At 43.6% G+C, this 17,336-nt stretch overlaps 1 protein-coding gene across 1 annotated transcript in view; it reads right to left on the reverse strand.

Annotated features, from left to right (window-relative positions):
* Nucleotides 1-1,081: 1,081 nt before the first annotated feature.
* Nucleotides 1,082-17,336, reverse strand: part of GAS6 (growth arrest specific 6) — a 42,671-nt gene continuing 26,416 nt past the window's right edge. Inside the window, exons 8-15 of the mRNA XM_042806174.1 lie at nt 16,245-16,366; nt 15,404-15,522; nt 14,817-15,006; nt 9,301-9,465; nt 7,600-7,768; nt 5,850-6,022; nt 4,816-5,044; nt 1,082-1,637 (exon numbers count right to left, since the gene is read on the reverse strand). Of these exons, the coding sequence (XP_042662108.1) occupies nt 1,486-1,637; nt 4,816-5,044; nt 5,850-6,022; nt 7,600-7,768; nt 9,301-9,465; nt 14,817-15,006; nt 15,404-15,522; nt 16,245-16,366 (1,319 nt within the window). The 3' untranslated portion in view covers nt 1,082-1,485. The remainder of the gene's footprint in view (nt 1,638-4,815; nt 5,045-5,849; nt 6,023-7,599; nt 7,769-9,300; nt 9,466-14,816; nt 15,007-15,403; nt 15,523-16,244; nt 16,367-17,336) is intronic.

The following is a 17,336-nucleotide window of genomic DNA, read 5'->3' on the forward strand; positions in this document are numbered from 1 at the left end:
GGCTTATCTTTCCCTTCTCATCGCTGGGGAGGGAAGGAGGGAGTGAGTGGCTGTGTGGTGCTCAGTTGCTCTCTGAGCTCAAACCATGACAGATCCTTAGCAGGAAATATGTTTGGGATAGTCTTCCCCCTCTTCCATCCTTTCCTCTGAGACAGTTATACCTCCACAACTTGGTCACAGATGATGTCACTCGTGGATTATTAGGCTAATCTGTCATCTCCGTATTTGATTACAGAAACTGTGACGTAGAATGACCAGAAACAATTTATAAAAGACCTTGTAAAACTGGACCTGTTCCACATTAACCCTCTGAAGCATGGAGTAACTTTACCCACATAGCATTTGGATTTTCACCACAGCATATACCTACCTTTCTCAGTTCATTCATCTGATGCAAGACAAGGAGCAAATAAAGATTTAAGTGACTCAAAGCAGGCCATGCAAAGCCCATCCCAAATTCACAAGGATAGCTTTAAAGTCAAATGCACTTTATGGCTCTACAACCTCTCCTGAGTAAACCCCCACGCATATTCTCACCACGCTGCAATTCAGCCTGGCTCTCAGCCTCAAGCCTCTCTGTTCCCACTAGGCTCACAGCAAATGAGTCAACCTAAAAATTAAGCAGCAAAAATATGTCATCACCAGATAATATTCCCCAATTCTTGACACCTCATCATTTGCTTCAGTGGTTACTGACACAAAAGCCATGAGGCCTTCAACTTATTGAGTCTTTTCTTCTAATTGTTTCCTGCTGAACCAACTTTGTTTTCCATTTTTTTGTTGACCAGCTCTGTTTTTCTAAAGGTCACATCTGAGTCTTGTATCTGTGAGACCAGAAAGAGAAACTCTAGCAATAAGAATAGCAGCAACTATTTACTTTCCAGCCCAGAAAATATATAATACTGACGTAAGTACATAAGAACCCCCATCTCTAAACAAAAAACCAAACCAACCAACCAAACAACCCCCCACTAGTGTGATCTCCGCCTCAGTCACAGCCTGAGTCAATATCTCCAAATAACAGAATAATCTTAGAACAGGTAAATTAAAAACTTGTATGTAAATATTTTATTCTCTCATATTTTGCAAATCAGAAAGCAGTGTTTGGTAATAAAAAATAATACAGAATTATTATTTTTCTTTCAGTCCACACTCATATATTACCAGGTTTTCCACATTACAGATAAAACTGTCTCTTACAGTCTAAAGATAACATTCACTTTTGGTATATTCTGTACTTTTGACTTATTTAATATTAGTCTTCTGAACTATTTACAAATATATTACAACCTTTAAACCTCAAAGCAAAGGAGTATTTCAGTAATCAATCTGACATAAGGATCAGTAGCTCCTACATAACTTCAGTGTTTAAGAGAAACTATACACGCAGTGCGGTAGGTCTGAATAATTTATATCTTTAAAAAAAAAAAAAAAAGAAAAGCATTGAAAGTTTTCGAGTATAAAACTTTCGCATTGCAGTGGTACCTACTGACCCGCCTCAACCGGAGGACAGGAATGTGAGGTGATGTCACTGTGCTTGTAGACAGCCTCGTCCAAGTCCAGTGCCTTGTCGCTCAGCTTGACAGTCATGCAGCCGTGGTAGGACGCGGTGACCGGAGTGGAAGTGACAGGAACGTCTGTGTGAAAGGGGAGACAAACCTCTCTGACGGCTGGTGTTGAATAGATACCTGCCCCACCTATGCTCGGGTGACCGTCACTTCAGTGAATTCAAGGTCTCCTTCACTCTGCGATTTCTACCTTCCCGCTGGCCGCTCTCGCCAGAGGGTGGGAGCACGACAGCGGACGCGGGGAAGATGCCACGTGCTCTCATGTCCAGAAGCCCTTCCCGCAGACCGAACCCCTTCCCAGCTGCTCGGTGTCTCTGCGAGCCCTCCGGCCCCGATGAAACCCCGTGCTGCGAGCAGCAAGGCTTCACTCCAGTTGCACACCATGTTCACGCTGCCTTCCGTCTTGATGTTTTCCTCCCCCTCCATCTCTGGACCCTCTACTTTGTCATTAGTGGGGTTGTTATACCTCCCTCTAACGCTCTCCCTCTCTCTTATTAAAAGTATCTGCCAAAAGATTATAGGAAGAACTTTATGACAGGAAGGCTCCTCCTACGTGCAGCCTCTACCGCTTGCCAGACTCATCTTTACCAAGACTATGCTACGTATCAGCAGCAAGGGGGTTGCTGGCATTTATCAGAACGGTGCTGGAATACATCAGTTGAGTTGGTAAGACCAATAAGACTAATTTTTTCAGTGGAGATCCACTGGTGACACACTTTAATCAGAGGCAGAAAACAAATAGCAAGGAAGAAGACACCAAATAGAATCACACAGACTAGAGGAAATTAGTCGATCTTACTACTAACTTCTGTAATATCATATACACACTGACCTTAAATGAACAAAAAACCCCACACATGAACACAGTAACATGAAAATTTATGTGAGCTGTGTCCTCTACCTTTCCCAAAAGGTTACTGGTTTATTTACAACCCAAAGCCGTCCCGATCAAGCTGGTTGTGCAACAGAAAGCAATGAAAATCCTCAAAGATTATTTAACTTCACAGTGATGCAGGTAGCTAAGTAACCCCCTTATCTTTACACTGGAGCAAGGACAACTTGAACAATAGGTTGTCCTGTTGACCTGAGATTATATGTAATTTAAAGGGTTCTGCCTGGAGACACATGGGGCCAAATTTGAAGCCGATGTGACCAAACACAGCTCAGACAAACTCTAGGACTGAGTGAGAAAAAGAACATTTGCGTGGGATCTGTTAAGCCACAAAGAGATACTATAAATTTTTCAGCTTCCTGGCTGAAAAGTACCATTGCTTGGTCGTTGTTTAATCATTTTAGCTATTTCCTATTCCTCCCCATTTACCAAATTTTAACTGTGAAGTCTGCTTAAGAGAACAGGGTACCTGTGCTGTAGTGCTTCGCACAAATGTAAATTATATTTTGATTCAGAAGTTAAAGTGTTAGCTTAACTGCCTGAACACTTGTCTAAGGAGTCATGCAGATTGCTGTTACATGTGCCGTAGGGCTGACTGAAAGACGGTGTGGGCTTTCAGCTGGATTTGTAAGACACTGTCAAAAATAATTTTTAAAAAAGAAGATTGTGTTATAATTGCAAATCAGGTGAAATATTTAATTTTCTGTTAAGACTAGAAATGGATCCATCTGAAACGTGGTCCTGTAAAGACTCAGAAGCCTTGGTTAAAGGCTCCTTCATCTAGAAGTATACACATTGCCTGGAAAAGCACCTATGCATCACAAATTACATAATTTAAGACTTACCAGAACAGAAAAAAAATATGAAAAAGGTAGTAAATGCCTACACGTTCCCTCTGATCTCTAGATAGTATTTCTTCCATATCTTCAATATTAGCTGTACTTAGGATGGGACATACTACATGATTTGACCCAGAATTCTTTCTTTACTTGTGGCAAATGGAATAAAGGCATTAAGAGTGACCACTATGCTTTGTTTTTTCCACTGGGTACGGAAGCAGGGAAAACCCCCAAATTATGTCGTATTTTCAGAATCTGAATGAGCCAAACTCACTTAGATCTGACAATTTGGTATAGTTATTTAACCCAGAGCGATGAATCCAATCAAAATGCCGAAATGTTTATTCGTGTGGCAAATAACAAGGTTTCTCGAGGCGAGTGCTGGGTTCCTCACAATGGCAAAAGCAGACTGCAGGCAGAAATCCCCCTTGCTGAGCAGAACTGATCAAAGGGGGAAAGCAGCTAAACCTACAGAAGCCAGCTGGGTCTAAACAGCCACAGCTATGGTATCTCACACTTAGTCCTGGCTAATTAAAAACTGCTTCACCCAGCACAGTTATTTGTAAACTCTTGTTCATGGTGGGAACAGGCACGCCGTGTGTCCCAGCACTCATGGCACCTCAGCCACCCTGTTCCAGCCTGACTGCTTCAGCCACTACCAAGAGGCCAACACTGATGCCTCTCCCTTGCTTGGGCAAGTAAGGGCAAGATTTTGCTTAGCTTCTGGCAATGAAATAGGATGTACTGCCGTAAATCAGTGACACAAGTGTTTCCTTAATTGCGTTCTTCAGCAGTAGGGACTGATAAACCAGTTCAGCCAGAACAAGAAACAAACCCCTAATCTTGGCCAAAATTCACGATTCAGATGAAAGTTTGATCTTCCAGGCTCAGAACACAGAAACAAACTGACCTCCTGCAAGAAGCCCTGTTGTTGCTGGAAAGCCAGCCAAACCATAATGGTAGTAGCCCTTGGTTATTATGCCCTACGTACCCTCTGCTGGGAGGAAACTTGTTAATTGTGCAGTGTTGTGATCAGTTCAGAGAACATCAGCCAGGGAAAATCAATGCTCTGGGCTTCCCAAGCTTCAGTCAAAACAATGTGAGGCCCTGGTACTTCCCTCAAGAAGTGCTCGCACACGTTCATTACATTAATTAAGCACTGCAGGAGCCTGTGGTCCAGCTCCTATGGATTTTATCAAGTTTAACATAATGACCCTGCTTACAGCTATCTTTCAGACAAATCATTCCTATTGCTGACCAAGTAAAACCTCCTCTTTCTATTTTTGCCTCCAGCTGTCCTCAGAAGGACATAATCATTCAAGAAAAAAAAAAAAAAAATGTCAGCCTCACCCTCACATCTGTGAAGACCACGCGCCTGCACTGCAGACAAAGCCTGCTCAGGCAGAAACAGAGAAAGAGGCTCCCAGGTTGAATGAACGGAGACAGGTTTCCTGACTGCCAGCCCAGTAAGGTGAGCTGGGAGTCTGCAGTCCATGCGACAAAACTGGGTGCTCACCTGGCAATCCTCCCACATATGTCTTCACCGTTGACTGCAAAGAGCTCTCCAAGATGGACAGACTTTCTTCTAACTCAGAGATGCTCAGTTCACTCTCTCCCACTATCCCATCTACCCTCAGGGATAAGTGATCTTTGTTGAGGAGGATGTCCACAGAGTGCTCCTTCTTGTCACAGAGATCTACTGTCAGTCGGGACACAACTGTGTTCTCCAAGGCCACAATGATAAACTGGACAGCAAGGGAAAGATGAAAAAAGAGGCAGTGAGCAGAAATATACCTAGCCATGCTTATTCAAGACCAGGATGACCCCACCGTGGCCTTGTTTACAAAGATTTGGCAGAGCCACCAGAGAATTAGCTTTATTACTATTGCTGATTGTGTTCTGAGCTCATTTACATAGATGAAAACCCAATGAACCAGTGGGACCAATTGTTAGTCGCAACCACAAGAGAATTCCTAGTGGGTCTTACAGAGGTTGTTATATTGCACTGGAACCAAATAGACTAGAGCTGCTGTACTGTAAATGAAAAGTTGGCTTGTGGGTTTTAGTGAAATCATTCCTGATTTACACTCGTGTAATGCCAGAATCTATCCCTTTATTACGAATACCATTAAATCAGTAGCTTCAGCACTCCATCATAACTGGCCTTTCACAGTACCTGGAGTGCTACCTACAGCCTGTCTCTTGACTGCTTTGGGACTGTTCCTGATGAGCTACGGAGAATGGAAATTCCCTGCTTATGGAATTAAACAGCTTCTGTGCCAGAAAAACATCACAAAATATGCCTGCATTCAAGAGACCAGTTCTGTCTTTTACCTAGACCACATTTGCAAAGAGCTACCTAGTAGTGTCTGACGTGTACCTATAAAAGTCAGAACTTTGGGGCCAGCCAAACAACCCAGTCTCAGATCATGAACTGGTGGGGGCAAATAAGCAGGCAGGCAGCAAACCTGACAACTTTTTTTAAAAATTACTTTCAGTTCCCAGGAAATAGCAAGGAACCTTCTCTACAAAAAAGGCTTAAATCTTTACCTGTTGCTTCACTTTCTTTGTGGAGTGATAGTCAATCAGAGATAGTGATAAAGGCACAGATGCTTCTTCTGTAACTAAAGCGAACAGCACACCAGTATCTGTTGCTGGTTGAATTGCAGCATTTACTTCTATTTCCCAACTTGTCTTTGTTTCATTTCCAGAAGAAGGTTGCACTGCAGAAAAAGAAATGCGTAGCATGACAAACATAAGACCAACAAGTTAAATGGGTAGGCTGTGCAATTTCTGCCTGGAGAAGGGGATACGTGGAAGGACTACCACATTTCTTTCACTAAAAAAAAAAAATTCCAAAGCACCTGAACATAGAGAAGAAAACAGCATCAGTTTTTTCTTGTTACCTTCTGCATTCTGCTGCCTTTCAGAATGTCAAAGGACAAGGTTAAGCTTTTTTATCACAAAGAGAGATTCAAATTCCCATGGATATCAATCCAACACATTCAAAGAAATGCTGTAAGATAGGGCACACAATTTTTGAATAATTTTTGACTGTCCAAAGATCATTGAGGAGTCTAAGTCCAAATCTGACATACAGGAACCATTTCTATGAAAGCCTGTGTTAAAGTGAAAAAGGATATAAGCCTTCTACACTGATCAATACCTAATCACTTCCTTATCACCAACCTCTCAGAAGTGTGGGATGTTTTATCTCGCCTGCTGAACTCTGGATTAAACTCTCTGGCATCTTTCTTACTGCCCCAGCACCCTTGTAATTTAAAAGGTGATGATGGCTACAAAGAAATGTTTCAATCCTGCTTCTGCAACCTCTCTTCATAGGAGTATTAGCTTTGCTGGTTCACCACATCTTGAAATACAGTTAAGTTTTTTATGAAGCTTACAATTACAAAGCCAAAAAAAAAAAAAAAGGTGATTATTGTTTGTAGAAAAAAAACAAAATGCAGGTGCTGAGGCCTCATCTCTGCTGAGTGCTGTCATCTGCAGTTCAGATGCTGCCTCGTCTCTACTTTGCAGCTTTTGAATCCGTGTGGTAAACAAGACGATAGACACCTGATACTCCCTAATTTACAATGGCACAGCAGAAAAATCCACATAATGATGCACAGAAGTCTTCTGCAGAGGAGGACTTACGCACCAAACTAAAATAGATGGTTGGCATTTGTATGGGTTTAAAAATACTGACAGTTGATTGCACATATAAACAAACAGAATAATCTAGAACAAAGAAAAGGTGCCTAAGTGCTATGTTAGTATGGCCAAGTCTGGTGTGAAACTTGTTATTACTGTATCTAGGACAATTTCATTCAGCTTGGATCAGGGATGTACTCACTGTGTTTGTCCCAAGTGTAACTAATGTCACCCCATGATTAAAAGTGAATCCAATCTCTGACATTTTGCTACAGACAGTATCAACTTTCTGTCCATCGTAAGCACAAGATATATGGCTTGCAGCTCTCCCTATTTAGCAGAAAACAGCGGCTAGGGCTGGAACCACCTACACTGCTGGAACCAGCCTGGATGTGAAATGCATTACTGGACCTACACAGAGAGAACCTAATCCGTGCTGGGCATATTCATACTGGATCTAACCATCATACATAGGCCTTCCTTCACTATGAACCACAAGTTTAGCTGCTGCTTCTCCATCCACAGCTGCCAGTCTTTTCTGCATTGATCAACACTGAGTCTGGCATACATGTAAGTTTTAAACTGTTTATTAACCACATATGGTTAATGGCAGGACAACAGGTCAGAAATTAAAAAATAAAGTACTTACCATAAGTAAGATTAAACACAGCAAAACCTCGGCCAGGATAAAAAGACCCTCGTCCTGCTACAGAAAAGCACTGCATCTTTTCATTCATCTTTATGGTTTCTTGGATAGTGGTGTCCTCCCCATTCAGCCAGTTCCATGCCCGCATGCAACCATCCAGCCGAGGGTTTATCTAGGAAGATAAAGCAGTATCTCATGCCTCCAACTACTGTTCAGTGAATAAGTGATTTTGGGTGCAGAGGAATACTGAGTTGTATTATGACACTAAATGGGAGAAATCATTTTGACGTGTTATGCACATGCAAACCAGCTGGTGGCAACCCCAAACCTGCAACCCCAAGCAAGTAAGTGGTCAGTGTTGCCCAGGAAACTCTCCTGAGCTCAGCTTGTCTCCGCAGGACAGGAGAGCACTAGCTAATGCAGGTACTGATTTGGTTGTATTGATTCTCTTAGCTCCTCCATGCTGCACATCATTAGTGCAATTGACTTCTAAAGCTCTGCAGCCAAAGCTATGTAACTCCCATAATTCTGCATTGTCAGTGCCGGAGGCTAGCTTGAAGTTAAAAAACAATCCTTTGTGTCATTACAAATTGCCTTCAAGACACACAAGATGCTGGACCTGATCATGCTAGAAGTTGTTGGGTTCTGGCTTAAGGGAGGGGGGCCTGAGCCACGGGATGGGCACTGCACTGTACACACCTTGTTCCTTCCAGCTTCTAGTTGTTACCCTGCACCAAATGTCAGCATTAAAATGTGAGACAGCATGTAAAGAGAACGCTCCTTGCAAAGCATCTAAATCAGCACCATTACCCCAATTAACTGAAGCAGAGAGAGGGTTGAGTGTCTGAGCCAGGATAAAAACCTCAGGAGTTTTTGGCTCTCAATCCCACATTCAGACCACACCCTGACCTTAATGTTTCAGCCAAGCAATGAATGGCCCTGAATGACTTCTTGTGAGGAACAGGAGCCTTCCTCAGCTGCTGCACTCCCAGTCACAGAGCCACAAGCTTGTCACCTCATTTAGAAATAAAGAGATGACAATTTGGGTTTCAAGGTGACAACTCTGTGTGGTGGACATTCAAAACAGCCCGAGCAGCAGCTATTTCAGAAACACAGCAATCATCCAATCTCACCCAAGGACTGCCTTAACTTTTACTCCTATGCACTATCTACTTGAATTAGAAGGAAATAAAGAAAAATAACCTTCTAATTTCCTTTGGGTCTTACCAAACTGAAACAGCAAACGCAAGCAGCAAACCTGTGACAGAACATATGTGAAGCACAAACTTTGGTCACAACACAAAAAGTGCCCCCAACGTTGTTTCCAGACCTGGAGGGCACAATGGTACCCTCACACAGCGGTGTGTCCACTGACCCCCCAGGGTCACTCATGGTCTCCAAGCCAGCATGACCACTGTTAATTTTGTCACGTACTCCAGTTTTGCTGTGTCCTAATTCTGCAGGCAAAGAGTGGGATACATCTCACCCAAACTTATCAATCAAAAAATCAGGAGTCTCACCTTTGCTACTGGCTTAGGCTCCCTCTATAGTCAATGGAGAGAAAACTGTATCCAGAAGGTGATAATTCCACCTGTTTCAGGGCAGGCTGAGCTGCTCTCAGGAAGGACCTACACTACCCCAAGAAAAGATGAAACCAAGCCCTTCAGGCATGCAAAACAACACAAGCCAGCATGCTATACTCACTGGTAGAATAAGGTCCTTTGTTTTGAAAGGAATGCCTCCTACTGTCAAATTCAGCTGATATAGTCCTTTGTCCAGCGTAAACAGATCCCCCGAGACAGCTATTTTCATAACTGCATCCCGGTTGACCTTTATAACCAAACTTCTTTCCAGTTCTTCAACAGAGATCTGAAAAAGTAAAATTGCAAATAGAATAATTCAGTATAAAGAGAACTTAATATCTGCAGCCTCAGCTAAAGGACGAACACCACCAGTGAAATCCCCAAAACTGAGAAATATTTTCTGTCCCCAAGCTTCTTTGTCTACTTACTCTAGAAAGCAACCTGGCATTGCCCTAACAGTGAAGACAGCCCAGCTACTTCAAAACAGCCACAGAAAAACACGAGTGGATTAACAACATGACATTTGTAGGTTGCTCTATGCCAAATGTAAATACAATAATGAGTTATTAATGAGAAACTTCCTATTGCAACTGCATGTGAAAGGAAAAGCTGGAAAGACAGATAAGATGTCTTTTGTTGGACCAGTGAAAGATAATGCAGAAGTCTCCCAGCCACAGTCTCTGAATACTGACTCCTGAAAAAAGAGCAACAGAAGATGTAATTTCTGAGAGGGTAATGAAAATGTGTAATAGGCAATAATTTTTCCCTCAAGAGGCCCCTGCAAGTTTTACCTCCATGCCTCCAAAGAGCTACTTCTAGGAAGAGTCTATCACCACTGAAATTTAAAAAAAAAAAAAAAATCGTAATTTTAATTATGGCCAGGCTGCACAGAAAAGCACGATAAAGCAGCCAGCTCTGCAGGGGGAGAGAAGGTGGCAAAGCACAAAGCTGACAGGCAGCAAGCTGCTGATCAGCACCATACCATGGATTCTGCTGCCTTGGGACCCGGGTCCTGCTACGGACGGGGCATTCTGTGGCCACAGCAGAAGACAACCCTTTCTTTCTGTAGAGAAGAAGAAAGGAGTACACTTCCACTATTTCACAATCTTCAACACAGTACTCCTTCTTCCCATTCTATGGCAGACACCCCTCCTACCCACTCTTCATCCATACAGCTCTGTTCCCTGGGACAGCCAGATGCTGCCTCCATCAGTGAGCTGCTGCATAGAACCAAATATCTATTTCAGCGGCTGTTTAGACTCGTTCTTCCCTCTCCCTGCTAGCAGGCCAGGTCATGAGCATCTTTCTCTTTGCATTTTGAGAGTAGCTGCCCCCAAATTGTTTCCATCAGCCATGCTGAGCTCTGGCTCTGTGGCTGTAACATACAGAATGATGGGGTTGAGCAGGTTTATACCTAGACACTCCCTTTGGATTGCAATCTTCAGTAATGAAGATTAAGTGAATTTGATAGTTGAAAAGATTATTCACAGACTATCAAACTTTTCTTCTTCCATGGATTCCAGTATGGTCTGGCTTATATTGCTAAAACACTGTTTACACCTGGTGTGTTTCTCTGTGCAAGATCCTACAGAACATGAATTCACTTGTCTGAAGCTTGCTTGTTTAAAGTGGCTTCTACACCTCCTGACTGCGTTCCACGGAGACACATGAGCCAGTCTCAAACAGGCTTTTCTGGGCATTGGCAGGCTGCAAAGTCCACGCAGTGGGTGGGAACATAAGCCCACAGCCCAACTGGCTTGGCTACGCTGGCTATCTCGCTAGAAACTCACTCGGATGCCACTGCTCGGTGGTGTGGTCGCTGCTGCCCTAAGGCACCGGGGTACCAAGTGCCACAGGGAGGTGGCACAGACCGTCCCCCTGCTCCTAGCACAGATCGGGGGCAGCCGTGGAGCAAATGGGAAGGGGGAAAGGCCGGCTGCAGCAAGGCCCACGCTGTGCTGCTTGTGTGAAGAAATTCTGCAGCTTGCAGGGCCACCAAAATTCAGAGCCTTCTAAAATTTTGTTACGACTGTAGAGAAAGTAACAACACAGAAATTTAAAAAAATTAGTCTGAGTTCTTAGCTGATTCTGATCATTTATATAAACAAACCCAAATCAGTGTAAACTTCCATAGGAGAAGGGGTTAATCCCTGTGGAAGCTCTTAACAAATTCCAGTTTAGGAAATTACATTCTGCCTACTTCACCCTGCCCTCCGGCAGTTTCAGCTGTGGTTCCTAATATTCAAAGCTTAATTGCTGGTGCACCACCATCACGTACAAACCAAGAGGGGAAGCATTTCGGCAGTGAGCAGATTGCTCTAATTCCCTCTTCTTCTTGCACAGAGAAGCTCGCTGCCGCCTGCCGCAGTGTGCCTGGGGACATTCAGGCGGGCAGCTCTCTAAGGGTTCCCACACGGTTAGCTCTAAGGGCAGTCAGCTTTGTGTTCTGGATTCATGCCCTGGATAACTCATAGTGCACAGCCAGCCTGCCTACTATTTGCTGAAAAGCAAGTGGACAGCACTGAAAAGAGACAGGACTACAGGCAGCCACAGGGTTAAAGCCAAATAGAAATCTGCTTTCAATTGTTTAACTTTCAGTTCTGACCTTTAACGGTGCAGGTAAGTTACTATTTTTGCTAACCATACTGTCCTCAGAGCAGTACAAATCCAAACACTGAAAATAAGACAAAATGGTGACTTTTTTTGGAAATGCAAAACAAACAGAAGGTAAGCGCGTTCTCCACTATCATCAGTTCATACATGCCACTTCATCCAGCTGGACTACACACAAATAGCTACACTAGAAGTTTTTCCTGAGGCTTGCCTGTTTGTGTTTTCAATGATGTGAATGATCATTTAAAAACAGATTAGGAGGCATCAACATCAGAGAAAATACCTAGGTAGAAATATTTGCCTGAAGTTTTAAAAATGTCTTCATATTTCCATAAAAGTATGCAAGTTTTGCTCAAAAGACCGAAAGACATACACTGCTGGTGCTTTTTCTCATGTTTTGCTTTTAAATAGCCATTGTTTTCTCATCTGCTGAAAGTTAAATAGTAAAATTACTATTTTCTCACAACCTCTGTTAAGTTCTCCCAAGTATTCAAACCCCACTGTTCTAGGTCTAATGAAAACTTGATCCTGTGTATACTGAAGCCCAGATTAAAGCTCCTAAACTGCATTTGACCCTGGACTGTGACCTCTAAAGGCTGTCGGGGTTTTGCTTCGCAGAAGGCGAGGCTGAAAAGTACACACAAGTCCATACTTGAAACAAAATGTGTGGCTCTATGTTTTATAAAAGGAGACAGATAAAAAGGTAGAACCCTTCCTCAGCAGGCTTTCCCAAATTAGAAATCATGCCAGACAGAGGGAAAAAGATAAATGAGGGAGGGGATAAAATGGAGGAGCTGATTTATAGTTGTATTGCTCAGCCATATGGATTAAATGGCATTTAGAGACAGGGGTGACACCGGATACTAAGCAGAAGAGAATGAAGTCCTTGTAGGGTGGAGGCAAGGGGTAAGAAAACAGAGCAGAGAAAGGAGAAACCAGCAGCACCCCAGCAATGCAAGCAGCATCCCAAGTCTCAGAGGTGAGTCAGCCATGAGAGCAAGAGACAAAAAGGATCCTTCCTCCCGCTGCCGTGCCGTTCATCTGCGGGTAAACCCGTCTGCCCTTGGCCGGCACCGGGCGCCAGGTGAGCAGTTTTGCCTCAGGAGAGCCGCCAGGGCCTCTGGCCGCCGCCGGGGAGCTGTGGGCCCCGCTCGGCCCCCGCGCAGGGCCGCACTGCTGGCTGCAGGGCCCCCCCGGCCCCCGGTTCTGTGTGGGCCCTGTCCAGCACCCACGGCTCGGTCTGCGCTGTCCCCCAAAAAACCCCGGGGAAGGGCTTCCGCGGGATCGATGCCGTCCCTCAGAAAAGGCGCAAAGAGGGAGGCGCTGCGGCAGCTCAGCCAGGGGATTTGTTGGTTATGATGGTACCTGGGGGTAAGAGGCCTGACACTGACAGCTGGCAGAAGGCCAATAATGCTTGCCTAAACATGATACTTACTTTTATCGTACTGCCTTTTCTCCCTGCAGAAAGCAAGCACAGCCTTTGTTTACCCCGTAATTCTTAAGTGTTCGAGCATTTTTGTATGACTTGAAGAAAGGAAATACATTTCAGCTGTCTCCTCCCAAAATGGGAAAGTCTGTCATTACTTCATAATGAGGTCTGGCACTTAACAAGTACGTTACGCTCCCATGGTAAGTGGTTTAGCTTGGTAATGACTGCTCTTTGTGACTTCCAAGTCACCCCAGTGGCATCACCTCTGCTTTTCACGTCTTCCATCACCTTCCTCTCTCTGCAGGCAATTACAATTGCCATATTTCAAATTAGCAGAACAAAATTTACAACAAATTTAATAAGAACTGGCTTGAGGCTATTCCTGACTATAAAGATACAGCATGTCACACATTTTATCTCCAGCTTTGCTGAACCTCTACAGCTCTCCATTTGGAATCTAAAACTGTTCCACTGACAGTAAAGGAACTGAATTAAACATCACCTCATCTGCTGGAAACATTGCCAAATGTCAGTAGTTGTCAGTGAATGCACTCAAAGACTTCTTTATTTATTCATTAGAAACAAAATTTTCCCACCTTGCTTTTTTCTTTAATGTATAATTCTGATTTTTTTTATACTAAAAAACTTAAACCAGAAGATTATTCACAGTTGCCCGTATCTGTATTTATCTCATACATGAGTTAGCTGAGAACTTCCCACCCACTCCCCCCAGAGACACATCAATTTAAAGTCAAAAGATCAAATTAAGTAGGAAAAAAATCAAAGGAGAGGAAAAGGCAGAAGTGAGAAGGCATCTCTAAATTGCAAATCTACTGTAGATCATACTACAGGATGCTTTTCATGATCCTGTCACAAATGGTAACACCCATGATGCTTCCAGAATCACCAGGAGATGTTCTGTGAGAGTGTGAAGAACATGAATCATTACAAGCTCCAAGATGCAGTGCATCATCTGGTGAGATTGCTCAGATTATGTTATTAGTAAACAGAGAGGTTCTAACAGACCCCAGTATCTTTACAAGGGATATAGTTTATTTTGTATATAAACAAGCCTGAAGACTTTAAGAAAAGGATACTGTAGCCTAAGAGATTTGTCAAAGGCTCAGACAATGTGAACCCTGTGATTAAACAAACAAACAAATAAACAGATGAATAAACAGAAGCAACCACACACACACTCCATACACCAAACACCCTTGGAGATTTCCTTAAAAGAAGAGCTACGGAGATCCTTCCCTCTTACTCCCTCCCTTCCAAGCCTCACACAGAGGGCTGCTTCTTGGAACTGACGTGAGGTCTGCTTAGCACTGCTGCATCTCAAAGGCACGGTGTCTGCTCTGATTCGGCAAATTAGTGACGCAGTCTAGTTTATGACGGGTATAAAGTATAATTCAATTTATTAGGAAAAATATCCCGTTCTCGCCTTAGAATGTGTAATGCACCGGCACACACTGAATGGATCAACAGGTTGGAAAAGCATCTTCTCAAGAATACTCAGAGTCTAGCTGCACTTGACAGAGCCCATCAGGGACAAGCCAAGAAAGGGTAAGTGCTGAGCAGCGGTCTGGGCTCACCGTTTGCCACATGCCGTGGCTGATAAGCGGTCCGCTGCTGGTCACGCGGCCTATTCCGTTGTATTTCAGCTGCAGCTCCAGCCGTCCTTTGCGCAAAGCCAAGACTACCCATGTGCTGTCTTGATGGCCTCCAGCAAAGAAAAGGATACCTTCAGGATCAAAGGTTCTAAAGTCGAACTCAGCCACAAGTCTGACCGCACAGGTGCCAAGAAATAAATTAGTTATGCAGAGTTCAAAAACCACAGAGTACTTTCCATATAGATAGCATCAATTCTAGCAGTTATAAAGCTCTGTTAAAACATACTAGCTTTTAATGCACTCATGAAAGACTTAAGCTGTGAAGACAGATTTTTAAATAGCATCAAGAATAATGAATACATTACTGTACATCAGTAATTATCCTAGGAGCATTGCGGTCAAAGCTGCCTTTCTCAATTACTGGTTTGGATAATGTTTCACCTTAGAGGATTCCGTAATCCAAACAAATAATTGTGATCATAGGACTAATTGTTATTGTAATGACTTAATTCCACTGCATGCACCAAAGCTGGACAATGCATTCAACTGTCATTCTAAATTGTCCTCACCTCGTCAGTTGTCTCCTTTTGAAGCGCAGCCTGATAACAGGAGTGCCACTGAACATCCTCCCCAAGTACAAGGATTTAATACTTTTTCCAACAGCAAAAGGCACACATGGTATTATGTTCTATAATCAAAACACATTTCTGAGTGCTTATTCTCCTCACACAGCAGAAACAGAATCAGAGAGTATGCCTCATTTCTCATGTAGTTGTTCTACATATAGTAAGTTAGGGCACTTTAATGTTTATACTCTAAAAATAAGTTGTTCTGGTACAGAGTACATTTCTTCTTTCCTCCCCTCCTCCCTCCTATCTGCCTTGGAGGAAAGTTTTACTGTTGTAAAATTAAATCGTAAGGTACAGCATAAGCTTTTCTACTGCAGCACCACGCCTGCAACAAAAGATGTGCTATGAACTTGCTGCTGGTTGGTTTCCCCAGGGGCAGCCTGTGCTGCTGAAGCCCAGACACCTTCACATGCCTTGAGGGCAGAAGTGTCAAGTGCAAGTGCTGTTTCAAAACTTATACCATAGACCCTGAGACCTTCGCACCATCCTACAGGGTAGAACTCTGAAAAGCTTCCACAGCCAGAGGCTATTTCAATTCACAGCCAAACAGGGGGTTGGCAGGGCTAGCTCTAGCATGGTCTTTTTGAAGTGGGGACAGGAGGAGCCTGAGAAGAGAGACTTTCAGGAGAGCTACTGTCCCCAGCTCACTTTGCCAACATGGTTCCCTCCTGCTGGCCACTCAGCTCAAATGGCTTCGGTCCAGAGCTGCATCAGTTATTCTTAATTGCAATGTAAAATAAAAAGGTCTGTTCTGCAGTTAGGGCAACGAAGACTAACATACCTCACACGTATTCATGTCCCGGGAAAGTTTTACTCCCCCTCTGCCGTTGCAATGACAGGTATAACTCCCTGGCGAGTTGACACAAGTCTGTTCACAGAGCTTTTCTTCACATTCATTTATATCTGCACAAAACCGGCAAAGAGCAGTGAAAAAAGCAACTGAGTTTGTTTAAATGTGAATCATCTTGGGGGGGGGGGGGGGGGGGGCGGAACCGTTATCAGTGCTGTTTTGTAGCACCTTTCATTTGAGTGTGCCTACGTGCTCCATAGCCAGTACTTACCCTACGCCACATCTTTATGGGAGGGAAGAGTTAGAATTAGCATTTGCACAAATCTATTTTCATAGACAGATTCTAGCTGACTGAAGATACACAACAAGCCAGTGGGAATACTGGAAGCAGAGCTCAACTCTTCGTCTGCTGGTGCAGAGCCCTGGGATTTAACTGTATCCGTTCAGGCCCCCTCTGCTACGCCAGTGCTGACTGGCTCCTGCTCCTTCAACTCAGGTTCAACTCAGGGACTGCTTGCTTCATTGCTACTCAGCAGCTGGATCCTCAACAGACAAGCAAAAGCTGAGTTCCTCATCCTTTTTTTTTTTTCCTTTGGCTTGTTTTTATCCACCTTGCAAACAAATGCAGGAAAACAAACTGCTGCGGCCCACAGGGATTGCTTCAGGCAGAGTTAAACACTTAGAGCCTAGTAAGGCTGGTTGGTGTGTGAGTCAAGTCATTATGTTAACTTAGACAAAAGGCAGGAAACGATGCTAGTTTTAGAATACTTTCAAACTTACTCCTTTGAGAAAGCTTGCAGGCAGTCTAGCCAGCAGAACTGTGCATGGTTCCAATGCATATTAAGCTCCTAATTCACACTAATACCACAAGACAGGTTTTGAAAGAACAGCTACTGCTCTGTAACTTTTCTTGTCCTACAAAGAGAGACAGCAACATGCACAGATGCTTCTGAGCTTCCACCAGATCTTGTACTTGTCATAAATTCAAGAAATCTCAGTACTCTGGCTTGTACAGCTTGATTCGATTCAAAGATGACTGCAAACTCGATGAACACAAAGATTACCGCAAACTGCAAACTCACT

This window comes from Tyto alba, unplaced genomic scaffold (genome assembly GCF_018691265.1).
Source record: "Tyto alba isolate M040663 unplaced genomic scaffold, T.alba_DEE_v4.0 Super-Scaffold_45, whole genome shotgun sequence".
NCBI lineage: Eukaryota > Metazoa > Chordata > Aves > Strigiformes > Tytonidae > Tyto > Tyto alba.